Source organism: Quercus robur, chromosome 4 (assembly GCF_932294415.1).
Source record: "Quercus robur chromosome 4, dhQueRobu3.1, whole genome shotgun sequence".
In the NCBI taxonomy this organism is placed as follows: domain Eukaryota; kingdom Viridiplantae; phylum Streptophyta; class Magnoliopsida; order Fagales; family Fagaceae; genus Quercus; species Quercus robur.
Window position 1 is genome coordinate 41,249,048 of NC_065537.1, and position 14,630 is coordinate 41,263,677.

The following is a 14,630-nucleotide window of genomic DNA, read 5'->3' on the forward strand; positions in this document are numbered from 1 at the left end:
CTTTGCGCGTGTGCAACTTTTGGTGACTTGCAAGTCACGAGCCTCCCGCGAGTCTAGCCGCGAGTCCTTGCTTCACTGCACAGTCTTGAGCATTTCTTCACACTCTCTCACACACTACCCTTACTTGATTCCCACCTAAATACAGGGTTTCCAAGTGCTGTATTACAAGCAAATTTGTCACGGAATAAAGCTAACACATGGTTGATTAAATTCAACCTTACAATTGTCATTTTATTTAGTACTAGCCGTTGTCCAACTCATTAGAGCCTAATTTTTTAACCCACTCTCTACAAATTTATTGTACTGAACTCATTGGACCAAGATCCTATACATCTTGGGCTTGGGCTATAAACTGTGTCCATACAACTATAAAATTATCAAAACTAATATTTTTTGTTTCATCTTTTACTTATTTATATTAAACATCAACATTTTCAAATCTATTATAGTTTTTATTTTTTATCTATTAAAATTTTCTAGAATTTGTATTTTTAGATGTTATTATTGTCATACGTAATTTGTATGTATGTATATTAGATTTTAAATAAAAAAATTAAAATCAATTTAAATTATAATAATATAAGACAATAAAAACTTCTTTTTGGCTATGTAAGTGAATGAAGGAATCTATGAAATATTTATATATTTATATATATATATTTCTTGAAAGCATAAATAATTTTTTTTTTAAAGACATATATACTTAAATAGGTGATTTTTATATGGGTTTTAATTAGCTCAATTAATAATAATAATAAAAAAATTGTCGTTGAATACATTTGATGAGGCTTTTTTCTTTTGATTTAGTTTCATAATTTTTTATTCATCATAATTTGAGGTTTATACGTTTTCTTGCTAATATTACACATTTAAAATTACTAATACAAAATGAACAAATAATTTTAGTAGTATTTCAGTTGTATTAGTAATTCTATATATGTAATATTAATTATCTGTGGTACAACTAGGAAATTTTTCTAGGAGGGGCCAAGTTAAAGTGCTCAACATTAAGTTAAATTTTTTTTTTGTTATATTTTAAAATTGTGTCTTACATTCTTTAATAATATTAAGAGTGCATTTGTTTAGGCATCTATACACCCTAAACACGCGTTTTTAAAAGAAGTGTAAAACGCCTTTTTAAATATGCAAGGGAGTCTAGTTTTTACGAAGGCCCCTTAAAAACCATTTATAATTTATCATGGTTTTTTCATTAAATTACTCACTTTAAAAAATTTAATATTGAATTTTTCTAAACTAATTACGTCGCCAATTTTTTCACTTTAAAATATGTAAACTATTGTTTAAGTTCAATCAAATATAACAGACAACTTAAGTGTAAATTTGGTTTTTTTTTTTTTTTTTTAAATCTTTAATACTTCAATAAAAATAATATACAGTACTATAAATATATGAAAGAAAAACGTAAAAGAATAAAACAATTTAATTACTTAATCCATTATCTACTAAAGAAGTAGATAGTAAACCATTTTCGTCAAATTTAAAAATAATATAAAATTGTAGAACATTAAAAAGATACAAGCTACAAAGTAAAAGTACAAACCAGTAATCTAATATAGGAAAAAATGTTCACACACCCGCTGAATTTTAATGTAGTGGCCATGACACCCCCTAAACTTTTATATTGGCCAATTTACTCCATTAACTCTATGCACCTACCAAATTAATACTTCATTAGTTTGGTGTTAAAAAAACTAAAGGCAACTCACATTAGCTTAAAAATTACTCAAATAATTTGTTGAAAAGTGCCTTTCCCTTGTGGGAGCTCTCCCTCTCATATCGTAACGAGCCTTTCCCTCCCTTAGGCCAGCTTTAAGGGTACTATGTTGTTTAGTTTTTCTTGTTATTTCCAATGGTAGAGAATGTGATTGATAGTTTGGAAAATATGAAGTTAACGGCTGATGAAGAAGAAGTTATTGCTATATCAGATGAAGGAAGGATGGAAGCTATTGAAAGTTGTAACTTGAGTCTCATTGTAAAATTTCTTACGTGCAAATCTTTCAACAAAAGGGCGGCAAAGAATACATTAAGGAGAGCATGGGGCCTGGAAGACAAGATGTGAATTCTTGAGGTTGGTCTTAATCTATTTCAATTCAAATTCTAATCGGAGTTTGATATGACTCGAATACTTAAACGTAGTTCACAGACATTTGATAATCAACTGCTCATGCTTTAGCGATGGAAAAAAGGGATGAATGTGGGGAATATACAAATGGACTATGTGTCACACCCCAAACCCCAAAGGGTCCAAAGCATGAGAAAGACATCTCAAAGTACCTGTAGATTTTTTTCTTTCTTTCCTTTTTGATAATCCAATCCACAAAAATTATATCAAGTTCTAATATCAAGAATCATAATAATTCCATTGAATATACTCTCAGAGTAAGTCAGAGCTCTAAGCATTAATTACAATAACCACTGGCCACAAAATAATAAAGGTCTGAATAAATAATTACATATCAACAGCTTGTCTCATCAGTGGAAATAAAGTCACAACTACTATAATATACAAAAGAATGAGTCAAGCCTATTCTAAGATGTACAACATCAGTCCAAGAATGAGAAAGATCGATCAACCATAAACTCTCCCTCTTGTGGAGCTCTCCCTCTCATACTAGTACGAGTACTCCCTCCCTTGGCGGCGTGCTAAGGGTAACTTTTTCAGTGCACTAAGAAAGAATGGAGGATGAGGTGTGTGATAGTCTTGACAAGATGAAGTTAACGGCTGAAGAGGAAGAAACTATTGCTATCTCTGATGAAGGAAGAAAGGAAGCCATAGAAAGTTGTCATCTGAGCTTGATTGGAAAATTCCTTACATGTAAGTCTTTTAATAAACTGGCCGCGAAGAATACTATAAGGAGAGCATGGGGATTGAATGAATCAATGCAAATCCTTGAAGTAGGGCTGAATCTCTTCCAGTTCAAATTTCAATCTGAGTTTGATTTGGATCGGATTTTGAGAGGAGGCCCCTGGACGTTTGATAATCAGTTACTATTATTGAAACGGTGGAATAAAGGCATGACTGTGGGAAATATTCGACTGGAGGCTGCATCACTTTGGGTCCAAATATGGGGGGCAACGTTTGATATGGTTTCCCCTCAAGTGGCGAAGGAAGTGGGGAGTCGTCTGGGGGAGGTAGAGGAGGTGGAATGGAAGAAAAAAAAGGATGATTTCAGCATGTTTATGCGAGTCCGAGTGGCCTTACCAATCTCAAAACCTATTCGAAGGGGTGGTTACATAGCTGGTTCCGATGGTGAGAAGGCTTGGGTCTCTTTAAGTATGAGCGATTGCCCATATTTTGTCACTACTGTGGAATCTTAGGCCATGACCTGAAGCATTGTGCTGCCCATTATGCTGTAGAGAAAAAAGGAGGTCGAATAGAATATCAGTATGGTGACTTTCTAAGGGCAGTGGGGGGTCGTCCAAGAGCTTCAGGTAGTAAAGAAACAGGTCCAAGTTTTGTCTCTAAGGCTGGAACGGGCTGTGAGGCAGAGAAGAGAGATGTTCAGGCGGAGCAAGGAGTGCCGGCGGGGACGATGGAGGCGCACGTATTCAGCCATGAAAACCCTAGTGTAATGGATAGAGATGATGCCATGATTCAAGGGAAAGGGGCTGAACTTGCGCACGTTGACAGCTCGGCAATTAATGTCCATGCACACGCAACGGATACGAAATCTGCATTAAAGGAAACCGGGCCTAAATTTCAGCAGGTTGATCATATTACCACGGATTCTACTGAAGCTGGGGTAACGGCTGTGATTAATAATACAGCAGGTGGGGATCACGTGAAGATTATTTCACTTGAAGACCAGAATTTCAATGCTGGAAGGCTTTTTTCAACCCCGGATCTGTCTGGGCCTAGTCAACTAAAGCCCAAAAGTACATGGACACGTATGAACAGAATGGATTTTGGCTTAAGTGGTCTCACCAAGTCCATTACACTACCTGGCCTAGGCAAAAGGGATGCACGTGAAATACAGTTAAAAAAAATTAAATTGATTGCTTGAAAGTTGACATACTGGATGTACGGCTAGCTATATTTTTAATTGACATTTCAAAAACTATAGTAGTGTTAGATTATATTACTCATTAGCATTAACAATTATTAAAGAAATGATGTGCTTATTCCGAGGATATTAGTCTCTCTCTCTTTCTCTCTGCGCTTACTTTAAGTTTCAGTGCTATAACTGAACTTATGCATAGAATTCATAGATGCAGAATATTGCTTATAACAAATGCAAATGGTTCACAATTTTGTCAATTAACAGAGCCCCACTTGAGAGGTCGGGAAGTCATGGCTATAGAATGAAATCTGAACCAACATTCGGGTGGCCTAGTTGGTAATATACTGGGCCAACAAGTCTCAGGACTTGGGTTTGAGCCTCAACAGTTAGCTGTGTGTTGGTGATCCTTATATTCTATCCCTATTTCAAATAATCTAAAAAATAATAAGTAAGTTTCTCACAGACTGGGAGTATAGGGTCTTGCTTGGGAGCGGGTAGGGTGTTATTATGGTCACGTCCAAGTAGAGAAGCCACATTGGTCACCCTCTACTCACTTTTTTTTTTAACTAAAAAAAAAAAAAAGAAAAAGAGAAAAGAAAAAAGAAATCTGATACCTGAGCGATGCAGCCACCAAGCCCCATACCCTCAAAAAACTGATGGAAAGACAGTGCTGCTAGTAGAGGCTTTATTGTCTGAGGGCTTTGAGAAGAACCCAATGATATTCCAATTATCACTGAATGAGCTACAATTCCCAACTCCAATACCTAAGAAAACAAACCCACCAAAGTTCATTAAAATCTGATTCTAAAATCAAACTAATATAAGATACCCCATAAGCCAATATCACCCAACAATTAATCTGAAATTAACCTTACTTGTGATATAACCCAAAAACGGATTAGCTCTGCCAGATTCAAATCCTCATGATGTGTGGCTGAGCCATGAGCATGACCATGTGTGGCACGTGTATGAACATGTACATGTCCCTCATGCTCTTCATGCATCTCTTCATCTACTCTATTTACCTGCTTAGATTGCCTCTTATAAAACCCCGTTGCGAATGAGTCCACCATTAATGTTCCTATAGCAGAAACCATGGCAACGAAGCAGGTAAAAGGGAATTTTCCCCATGGATTTTCATTAAGGCATGGTGATGTCAAACTCGCAAATGCATCCAGTAGTATGTGAATGAACCCGGTTGCTAGAATTACACCAGCTGCAAAGGCTTTGATAATGAAAAAGATGTCATTTTCAGGCCTTAGTGTTCGGATTTTCTTGCCTAACAATGGAATGGTTACTCCCACAGCACCAGCAAAAAGAATTATAGCTATTGAAACTACTTTATATATAAGTGCATCATTTTTGTTGTTCTTTGTGGCCTCAGCATCACATGTACAATCTCCAGAAACTATAGTGGGGAGGACAAAAACAATTAGAAGAAACAATATCTTTAAGATGTTGAAAAAACAGGGTTGAAAGTTGAACATGATGTATTGGTGCACAAGAGAAAGGTAGAGACACTAGAAAAACTTAAGGAACGAGAGGAAAGATCATCAAATGTTTTGGGTTCTTATATAGAAAATGGAAAAGGTGCAATGCTGGTTGTTTGAATTCATTGGAAGGCTCAATTGAAAATCAAGCATTCGAAGGCTTTGCTCAAAAGGCTTCTTAGGTAGATTAGCTTTGTGTCATTCGTGGGGCTTGTCGTCATGTGTTTGATGGCCATATCACATGCACTAAATAGCAAATCTTGATGTTGATAATCAGCAAGTTTGGTAATCCATCTGTGGTCCTGTATGGTCTTTCATGTGGACCATGCTACATGCTTGGGGTCTTAGAGACAAATGTTTTGAAGATCATGTTTAAGAGAGGGACTTGAGTGTCCCAATTTCTTTTAAAATATGGTAGATAATGGAGTGATGTTTTATTTGTTCATCTTCCCCATCCCAATTTTTTTTTAACTAGCCTCTGAGCATGCGCTCACGCACATGTTTAGAGGCTTTTTTATTTTTTTGGTAAAGATTAATAATTTGCATTTATTATAATTTGAAATTTTTACTTTTTCGAATCACAAAAAAAAAAAAAAAAAAAAAGAATACGTGAGGTGAGTTTTTTAGATTTGAGGAGTTTTAAAACTATCAAAAGAGTGATTTTATTTTGTAGAGAGTTAGAGAGTAGAAGTAGAAATTTAAATTAACGTAAAAGTAGGAATTTATTAGAAGCAAGAAAGCATTTCAACGTAGAAACAGGAATTTATTATTTTTGTCAATTTACTATTTTAACCCCATTTTTTAAGTTTTAGGTATGGGAATTTTTTACAGTAAAAAAAGCAATAACTAACTTTCTTTTGTCAATTTACTATTTTAACCCCATTTTTTAAGTTGTTGGTTAATTAATTTAGGGGTATTTTTGACAGGAAAAAAAACAATAACTAACTTTCTGAATCCTCTTAATATATACAGAAGATAAAGGATATATGATCAAATCCTATATGCATAAAAAAATAACCAATTAATGTTTTTGTTTGATGGTAAAGAGCAATAATGGAATCAAATCTCATTCACATAAAAGAAACTAATTGTAATCTTGGATTGATAATAAAGAATAATTATTAGGCCTTACAGTAAAAAAAAAATTATCATATAGAAGACGCCATAGCTATTGAATCTTATTGTATCATAAAAATTATACTTAAATATTGTTTACATTCTTAAAGTTTGTATGAAGTTCAATTTTTAGTCTCAAATTTTTTTTTTAAAATTCTAAAAAAATTCTGGTTGTTTGATAGCTCAAATTTTAAGTTAAATAAATTTGTAGTATCTATTTTTTTTCGAATGTAGTGATCTTAATTATTTCCTATATTTGGATGGGGAAGATGGGAAGAAGAAAGAGAATATATTCCAACCACACTCTTTTCTCTCTCTCTTTTTTTTTTTCAGTCATTTTTTTCTCCCCTCTAAATATACCAAGTGATAATATATTAGGTTTCCTAATGTAGTTGAGATATGATATATTCAACCAATGGGAAAATGTAAGCACAATATTTTGTTGACTTCATGTTATTTTGCCATATAAAGTATTCAGGTCTCACAATTTTCTATGTCAATATTATAATATATATATATATATTAATTAAGTTTATATTCTATTGTATATTTATGGCTAAAATGCAAAATTTACTTTTTATGTTTCACTAGAATTCCTTTTAGTTCTCTAACTTTGCTTTTGATCATTTCAGTCCTCAAAGTTTCAAGTTTATTAAATTAAGGTATTTCCATCAATTTTTGTTAAATGTTGAAGTTAGTTGTCAAAAATTTTAATTTTTTTTCTTCAAATTTTTTAAGTTAAAAAAATCCAATTAATGATTGAAAATATTTTCCAGAGTTTTTTTGTAAAAAATGTTAAGTGAAGTTGACTTTGAGGCATTAATTGAATAAATTTGAAACTTTGAGGACTTGAATATACAAAGACAAAATTAGAAGTCTGAAATAAATTATGGTGAAACTTAAAAAGAGGGTCTTGCATTCTAGCCTATATAATAGAATAAACACTTCCATATACAAATACAATCAACATTAACATCTATTAATGATTACAATAATTATATATCTAATAATTAAATATAATAACAAAATAATAATAAATACCTATTAATAACTGTGGGAGTAACAGACCGGGGTACCCATACCAATATATACGTTGGGCCAAGGGCCCAGTACAAGGAAGAATCCCTCCTCGGCCATGGGAAGAACCCCTCCTCAGTCAAGGGTGGCCGAGGACAAAGGGAACGACTTACTACTGAGAATGATACTCCAGGTCATTCCATGGAATAGAATAAGTACTAAGACAAAAAAGGACAACGGGAGGAATGAAAATATCTAAGGGAAAGCTATCATTATTGCATTAAGTGCTCTATACATAGTAGAGCCATACTTTTCAGCCTTTACAACCACTCCCAACAACTTTGGAGAGGGGCTGATGGAACAAGGATCAGCACTATGAATCTGAATCTACATGTGGACGTTGGGAGAAGGAGGGAAGCTAGTATAAAATGGAAAGCAGGAGGCAATCTAGGGGGGAGGGGCGACCTCCCAAGAGGTACTAAAAAAGAGCTCCTCGGATTATGCCGAGGACCAAACTTCTTAGATAAATTCAATTCATCTTTGCTTGATTGTCAAAAACACCATATTAACTGTTGGCCATACACTAAAGCCTAGCTCTTTGACCCACTCTCTACAAATTAACATCTATTAATGATTACAATAATTATATATCTAATAATTAAATATAATAAAAAAATAATAATAAATACCTATTAATAACTGTGGGGGTAACAAACCGAGGAACTCATACCAATATATACGTTGGGCCAAGGGTCTAGTTCAAGGAAGAATCCCTCCTCAGTCATGGGAAGAACCCCTCCTCGGTCAGGAGTGGCCAAGGACAAAGGGAACGGCCTACTACTGAGAGTGATACTCCGGGTCATTCCATGGAATAGGATAAGTACTAAGACAAAAAATGACAACGGGAGGAATGAAAATATCTAAGGGAAAACTGTCATTGTTGCATTAAGTCTGTACCTAGTAGAGCCATGCTTTTCAGCCTTTACAGCCACTCCCAACAACTTTGGAGAGGGGCTGATGAAACAAGGATCAGCACTATGAATCTGAATCTACACGTGGACGTTGGGAGAAGGAGGGAAGCTAGTATAAACTGGAGGGCAGGAGGCAATCTAGGGGGGAGGGGCGACCTCCCAAGAGGTACTAAAAAAGAGCTCCTCAGATTATGTCGAGGGCCAACCTTCTTAGATAAATTCAGTTCATCTCTGCTTGATTGTCAAAAACACCATATTAACTGTTGGCCATACACTAAAGCCTAACTCTTTGACCCACTCTCTACAAATTTATTGTATTGGGTTCACTGGTTCAAGATCCCATACATCTTGGGCTTGGGCTGCAAAACATGACCCTACAATAACTAACATAATTGTTAAATTTCATAGATAAACACAATCACAATAAATATATTCAAATAACTATCATAATTATTTTTTTATAGAGAAATGCTAATGGATGCTCTTAGGACAATGATTAACAATTTATTTAAAGAAAGTTTTCATAAGGAAAAAAAAAAAAAAAAAAACAATTAGGGTATGTTTGATAACTGTTTTTTCCCCATTATTTTTCTGTTTTTAAAACAATTTTCTATTTTTGAGACTAAAAAAATTGTTTGGCAACCTAAAATGGACAGAAAACAAAAACTGTTCTCAAAACTCATTTTGTGAAGAAAACTGAAACATATAAAAGGCTGTTTTCAGTTTCTAATTTTCAAAAGTCAATGAAAATACGCGTTTAATTTAATGAATCTATCTCATTTAATGAGTTAGCATTAGAGTTCAAATCCTAGTAACAACATATTTTAGTATTTTCTATTTTTTTTTTCAAAAATTTATCTTTTTAATTTCAACTAACCAAACATGTTTTGATTTCAAAAATATAAGAAAATTGTTTTTTCTTTATAATCCCAAAAACAAGTTTTTGAAAATAGAAAATAAAAACTGTTATCAAACATTACTTTAATGATTTGACAGTTTTTTCCATTTTCTATAAAAGTGATGTTAAAACTTTCTTAAAATGAATTGTTAACCATTGTCTTAAAGGCACTCGTTAGTATGACCACTTTTTATAAAATATAATAATTATTAAATTTGATATTTATATACATAATAAAATAGAGAAAAAATAATTTTTTGAGATAAGCCATATTTTATTTAACTTTTCTGTGGTTGCTGACTAGTTTATAAACAAAGCAAGGGCATCTTTCATTTTTCTTGTTTAGAGCATCTCTGACGTTTTAATCAAAACTTCATACAAATTGAGTTCAAAATTAACTTAATTTTCTAATGATTAAATAACATTTTCGACTTTTAAAATTTAGGGTTGTTTTTATTTTGTTCACTAAATTATGAGATTTTTCATTTTGATCCACCAAGTTTGATTTAGTTTTCGTAGTAGTCATTCAATTTTTAACTGTGGCTCATCTAGTTGTGTAGAGAGAGAGAGAGAGAGAGAGAGAGAGAGAGAGAGAGAGAGAGAGAGAGAGAGAGAGAGAGAGAGAGAGAGAGAGAGAGAGAGAGAGAGAGAGAGGTTGTTTTATTGGCATTTAACTACCAAATTAATTATGGAATTGAACGGAATGAAAATTTTAAAACTTAATCAAACTTGATCAAACTTGGTGGATCAAAACATAATTTTTACTTTATGGGTCCCAAAAAAATTCTCAAATTTTCATGGTCAAAATTTTTATTTATTCTTTTTAAATTTATTTAACTACTTTTTAAATATTCTTTTAATAATTTTTATACACACACACATATATATATATATATATATATATAATGAATATATACTCCAACAAATTCTCTATTTTATTTATATTTTCTTTCTTTCTTTATTTTTCCATTTTACCTACCTTCATACTAGTAAATATCTTATGAGTCCACTTACATGGAGCGGACTCACTAGATATTTTATTGTTATCAGCCAATATTTTGAATCTCGTTCTATTTATGCTAGAATATTCCATTCCAATACATATATAAACTAGTGCACTAAACCTCCTATTCTATCTTGGTCAAAATTTTGGCGTGTACTGGCCTGCTCCGGCCAATTTCCATTATTTTAAGTCGACAAATTCGAACTGAAATTGTTTTTATGGATTTTTAATTTTTTTTCTCTCTAAGAAATAGGCCCACTTTTTTAAGATTTATGAGCTTTTTTTGGTTTGTTTCATTGTGCACAAGATGTTTTTCAAAAAAAAAAAAAAAAAAAAGTATCAGGCTTTATGTACTTTTAGTTGTTGAATTATGTATATAAGATTTTATGAACCCTTGTCTTTTTCTTTTTCTTTTTTTAAATGTTATATCTTTTATTTATGTTTTTTTTTAGAATGATATTTGTAAGGTTGAATTTATTCAACCATCTAATTGGCTTTATTCCGTGCCAAATTTGCTTGTAATTCAGCATTTAGTAACCTTGTATTTAGGTGGGATTGTTGTAAGGGTAGTGAGTGAGATAGTGTGAAGATTGCTCAAGAGTGTGCAAGAAAACAGAGTGTCGCGGCTGGGACTCGCGGCTGGACTCGCGGCTTCAACCCGCCAGAACATGCACACGTGCCAAGCATGCTGGAAGATGAACAGTCATGCTAGCTGGAGCACTACAGGACAAAACAGGACAACTGGCCATACGGTTAACTCGCGACTGGAACTCGCGACTTAGTCAAGTCGCGAGGTCAAGCCGCGAGCCACCCCTGTTTTGGAAAAACCTGACGTTTCGCATTCCTCTTCACTCCAGTATAAATACCCTTTTAACCCACGATTGAAAGAGAGCTTCCAGAGAGAATTTTGAGAGAGAAACCCTAAAGAAAAACCAGATTGTTTCACCCACAATCTCTACCTTAGAGTCTCATCAAATTCCCTCACTCTCTTCCTCTCCATTGTCAAATCCTTGAGAGGCCATTATACCAAACCTGGTTCTCACCATTATCATCTCTGTGAGACAGACGTTTGGAGTTCTGGGAAGCAGTTAGGAAGGAGCCAATATTCATTGGTTGATGCTACGGTGTAGTAGCGGAATCCGGAAAGCTAGAAAAAAAAAAGGTTCGGCGCAACCTCGTTGGAGCAAGAAGCTTGGAGGGCTTAGGTGCATTGGGTAGATTAGGCTTGGAGGGTCTATTGCTGTCCTTGTATCCCAACTGTATTTTCTAGTGGATTGATTACCGCTTGGAGGGCGGCGGAGAGGTTTTTCGCCGAGGTCTTCGGTTTCCTCTTCGATAACATATCTGGTGTTATCGCTGTGTTTGCATCTTCCTTCCTCTCTATCTCTGCCTTTACATTATCTGCTGTGGTTTATTTTGTTGTGGCTTAGATAGTTGTTTAATCAATTCCATGTTATAGCATATGTTAAGTTTCCGCACACTTGTTGTTTAACATATTGCTTGTGTTGATTAAATTGGTTTTTGGGGGTCTAAACGTTCAAAAGTGTTTTTGTACACGTTTTTTGAACTCTCAATTGGTATCAGAGCGGGTACACATCTGTTTGGTTTCATTACCATTGTGTGATCCTTGACTCCCTTTCTTTTTGAGATGGATAGGTCTCAATCCCTTAATGCACCTCCATATTTTGATGGAAGTAATTATGCATTTTGGAAGGTTGGTATGAGAGCCTTTTTATACTCTATTGATGAATCCGTGTGGGATGCTGTTGAGATGGGTTGGACCAAACCTGAAGCAGCCAAATCCACATGGGATAAGGCAGCACTTACTGCATCTAATGCTAACAGTAAAGCACTAAATGCTATTTTCTGTGGTGTGTCTCCAGATGAATTTCACAGGATTTCTCACATTATTATTGCCAAAGATGCATGGGAGATTCTGGAAACAACTTATGAAGGCACGAAGAAGGTGAAAGATACCAAGTTACAAATGCTGACCACTCGGTTTGAGGAGCTCAAGATGAGTGAGGATGAGTCTTTCGACTCGTTCTATGGGAAGTTAAATGAAGTGGTTGTCAGCAAGTTTAACTTGGGGGAGAAGATGGAGGACTCTAAGATTGTAAGGAAGATCCTTCGATCATTGCCGGAAAGCTTCCGTGCCAAAGTAACAGCCATTGAAGAGAGTAAGGATCTTGACGACATCAAGGTTCAGGAGCTGGTTGGTTCTCTACAAACCTATGAGATGTCGCTGCCAAATCAACGGAAGGGCAAATCCCTTGCTCTAAAGACCACTAATGAGAAGGTGGAAGATCAAGGCTCGTCGGGAGAAGATATGGTGGACAAGGATGTAGCCTATCTTGTTAAAAATTTCAAGAAGTTTTTGAAATTCAAAAACAATGGGAAATTTGATGATAAGAGAAATTTCCAAAATTCTGGAAGGGAGAAGAGGGATTTCAAAAGGAAAGATGGAAAAGAATCCCAATCCACACAAGGTGTTACTTGTTTTGAATGCAACGGGCATGGACACTTCAAGAGGGAATGTCCTAATTATTTGAAATCAAAAGGCAAGGTGTATGCCACGACCTTGAGTGATTCAGACTCGTCCGACTCAGAATCTGAAGAAAGCTGTGATGGAGAGGGGAACCATTCAGCTTTCATGACTATTGCTCATGTTGAGTCATCGGATGAGTTGAGTTTGCTTGTTCAAGACCTTGGAGAACATAGTGAGGATGAGTCACTGGGAATTGTTGAAGAATCGGAAGCTGAAGAAGAAGAAAGCACAGCAACTCTTCAAGAAAATTACAACTCACTCTTGGAGAAGTCTGGTGAATACACAAGGGTGGCCAAGGCTGCTGTGAGAAAGATGAAGAAGGCTGAGGAGGACTACAAAAGTCTCTTAATCCGTTATAGGGAGGCCAAATGCGAGATTGAAACTCTTAATGGTGAGCTGTCCGAAGCCTACACTAAAGTAAGATTCCTTGAGAATGAGGTTGTTCAAGCAAATGCAAAAATAGAGAGGGTCACCACCAAGAAGCTAGATGATGTTATATCATCTCAAAAGAGCTTCTCAGACAAATCCGGACTGGGATTTACCGGAGGAAGTAGCTCAACTGGAAATGTCACCAAAGAAGTGAAGTTTGTCAAAGCCAAAGATCCAGTTATAGCTGACCCTACTGGTGTGAAGTTCGAGGTGGAGGAGAAGAAGAATGTGGTGAACCAACGGATGCTGAATCACCGTAATCAGTATGTGGGCAGGTCTGAGTCTCGTGCCAAGTCACGTCCTCGACCACAAAAAGGTCCTAGAGGAATGTATGTGTGCCATTATTGCGGGCTTCAAGGGCACACTCGACCAAATTGCCAAAAGCTGAGAGCAAAGAACAGTGCTACTCCTCAAAGGTCAGGAGGACCAAGAATTGATAGGAGAACTTGGGCAGGGGATCAACCTAGAGAACAAAATGGAGATCCCGGAATGATGGACGTGATGAAGATGATTGGTGCATTCACCAACTGCTTGAAAAGCTTCTCACGAAGGTTTGAAAGCCCTAACTCCCGTACCCAATCCTTTAAGGAAATCACCCCAAACGCAAGTGACGTGTGGGTGAAAAGGGGTACTCATGCATAAGCATTACAACATGTCCATGCATTAATACTTCCTATGCTTTGTGACTACGTTTGTTTGGTATGCTTGTTGTTTTTGTTTGATTATTCTTCTTGTGAATATTTCTAAATTGTGTTTTATCAGTCTTTTTGTTTCTTGAGTCAAAAATCCAAAAATTACATAAAAATTTGAAAATCAAAAAGCTTGATTGACTTTGTTGAGTTTTGTCTTAAAACTCGTTTTGCCGTGTACCTTTGTGTTAATGGCTTTGTGCATTTTCGAGCATTGCTTGTCTTCATGCACTCATATCACTATGGGAAAAATCTTGAAATCTATGTGATTGTTGTAAATAGATCTTCAAACTTGTCGTGAATGATTAGTGAATGGTTATGTTGATCTTGAAACATGCATAGACTTGTGTCTATATCTCTTCCCATTTTTTATTTTTTTTTGCTAAAAAGAGCTCACTAAATGTAAATCTCCAAATGAAAAGAGATATTGAGCTGCAAAAGCCTGTC

At 35.1% G+C, this 14,630-nt stretch overlaps 1 protein-coding gene across 1 annotated transcript; it reads right to left on the bottom strand.

Annotated features, from left to right (window-relative positions):
* Nucleotides 1-4,436: 4,436 nt before the first annotated feature.
* LOC126721886 (zinc transporter 1-like) lies at nucleotides 4,437-5,509 on the bottom strand. Its single transcript, XM_050424960.1, has 3 exons — nucleotides 4,898-5,509; nucleotides 4,637-4,786; nucleotides 4,437-4,442 (listed from the first exon to the last, which is right to left on the bottom strand). The coding sequence occupies exons 1-3, from the start codon at nucleotides 5,507-5,509 to the stop codon at nucleotides 4,437-4,439; spliced, it is 768 nt and encodes a 255-aa protein (XP_050280917.1).
* Between the last annotated feature and the right edge of the window lie 9,121 nt (nucleotides 5,510-14,630).

Bases quoted from the DNA above. Each gene is read 5' to 3' on its own strand.
- LOC126721886 (XM_050424960.1), bottom strand. From the start codon at position 5,509: ATGTTCAACTTTCAACCCTGTTTTTTCAACATCTTAAAGATATTGTTT. The intron at 4,787-4,897 runs GTAAGGTTAATT...TTGTTTTCTTAG, and splicing joins GTTTTTGGGTTATATCACAA to GTATTGGAGTTGGGAATTGT.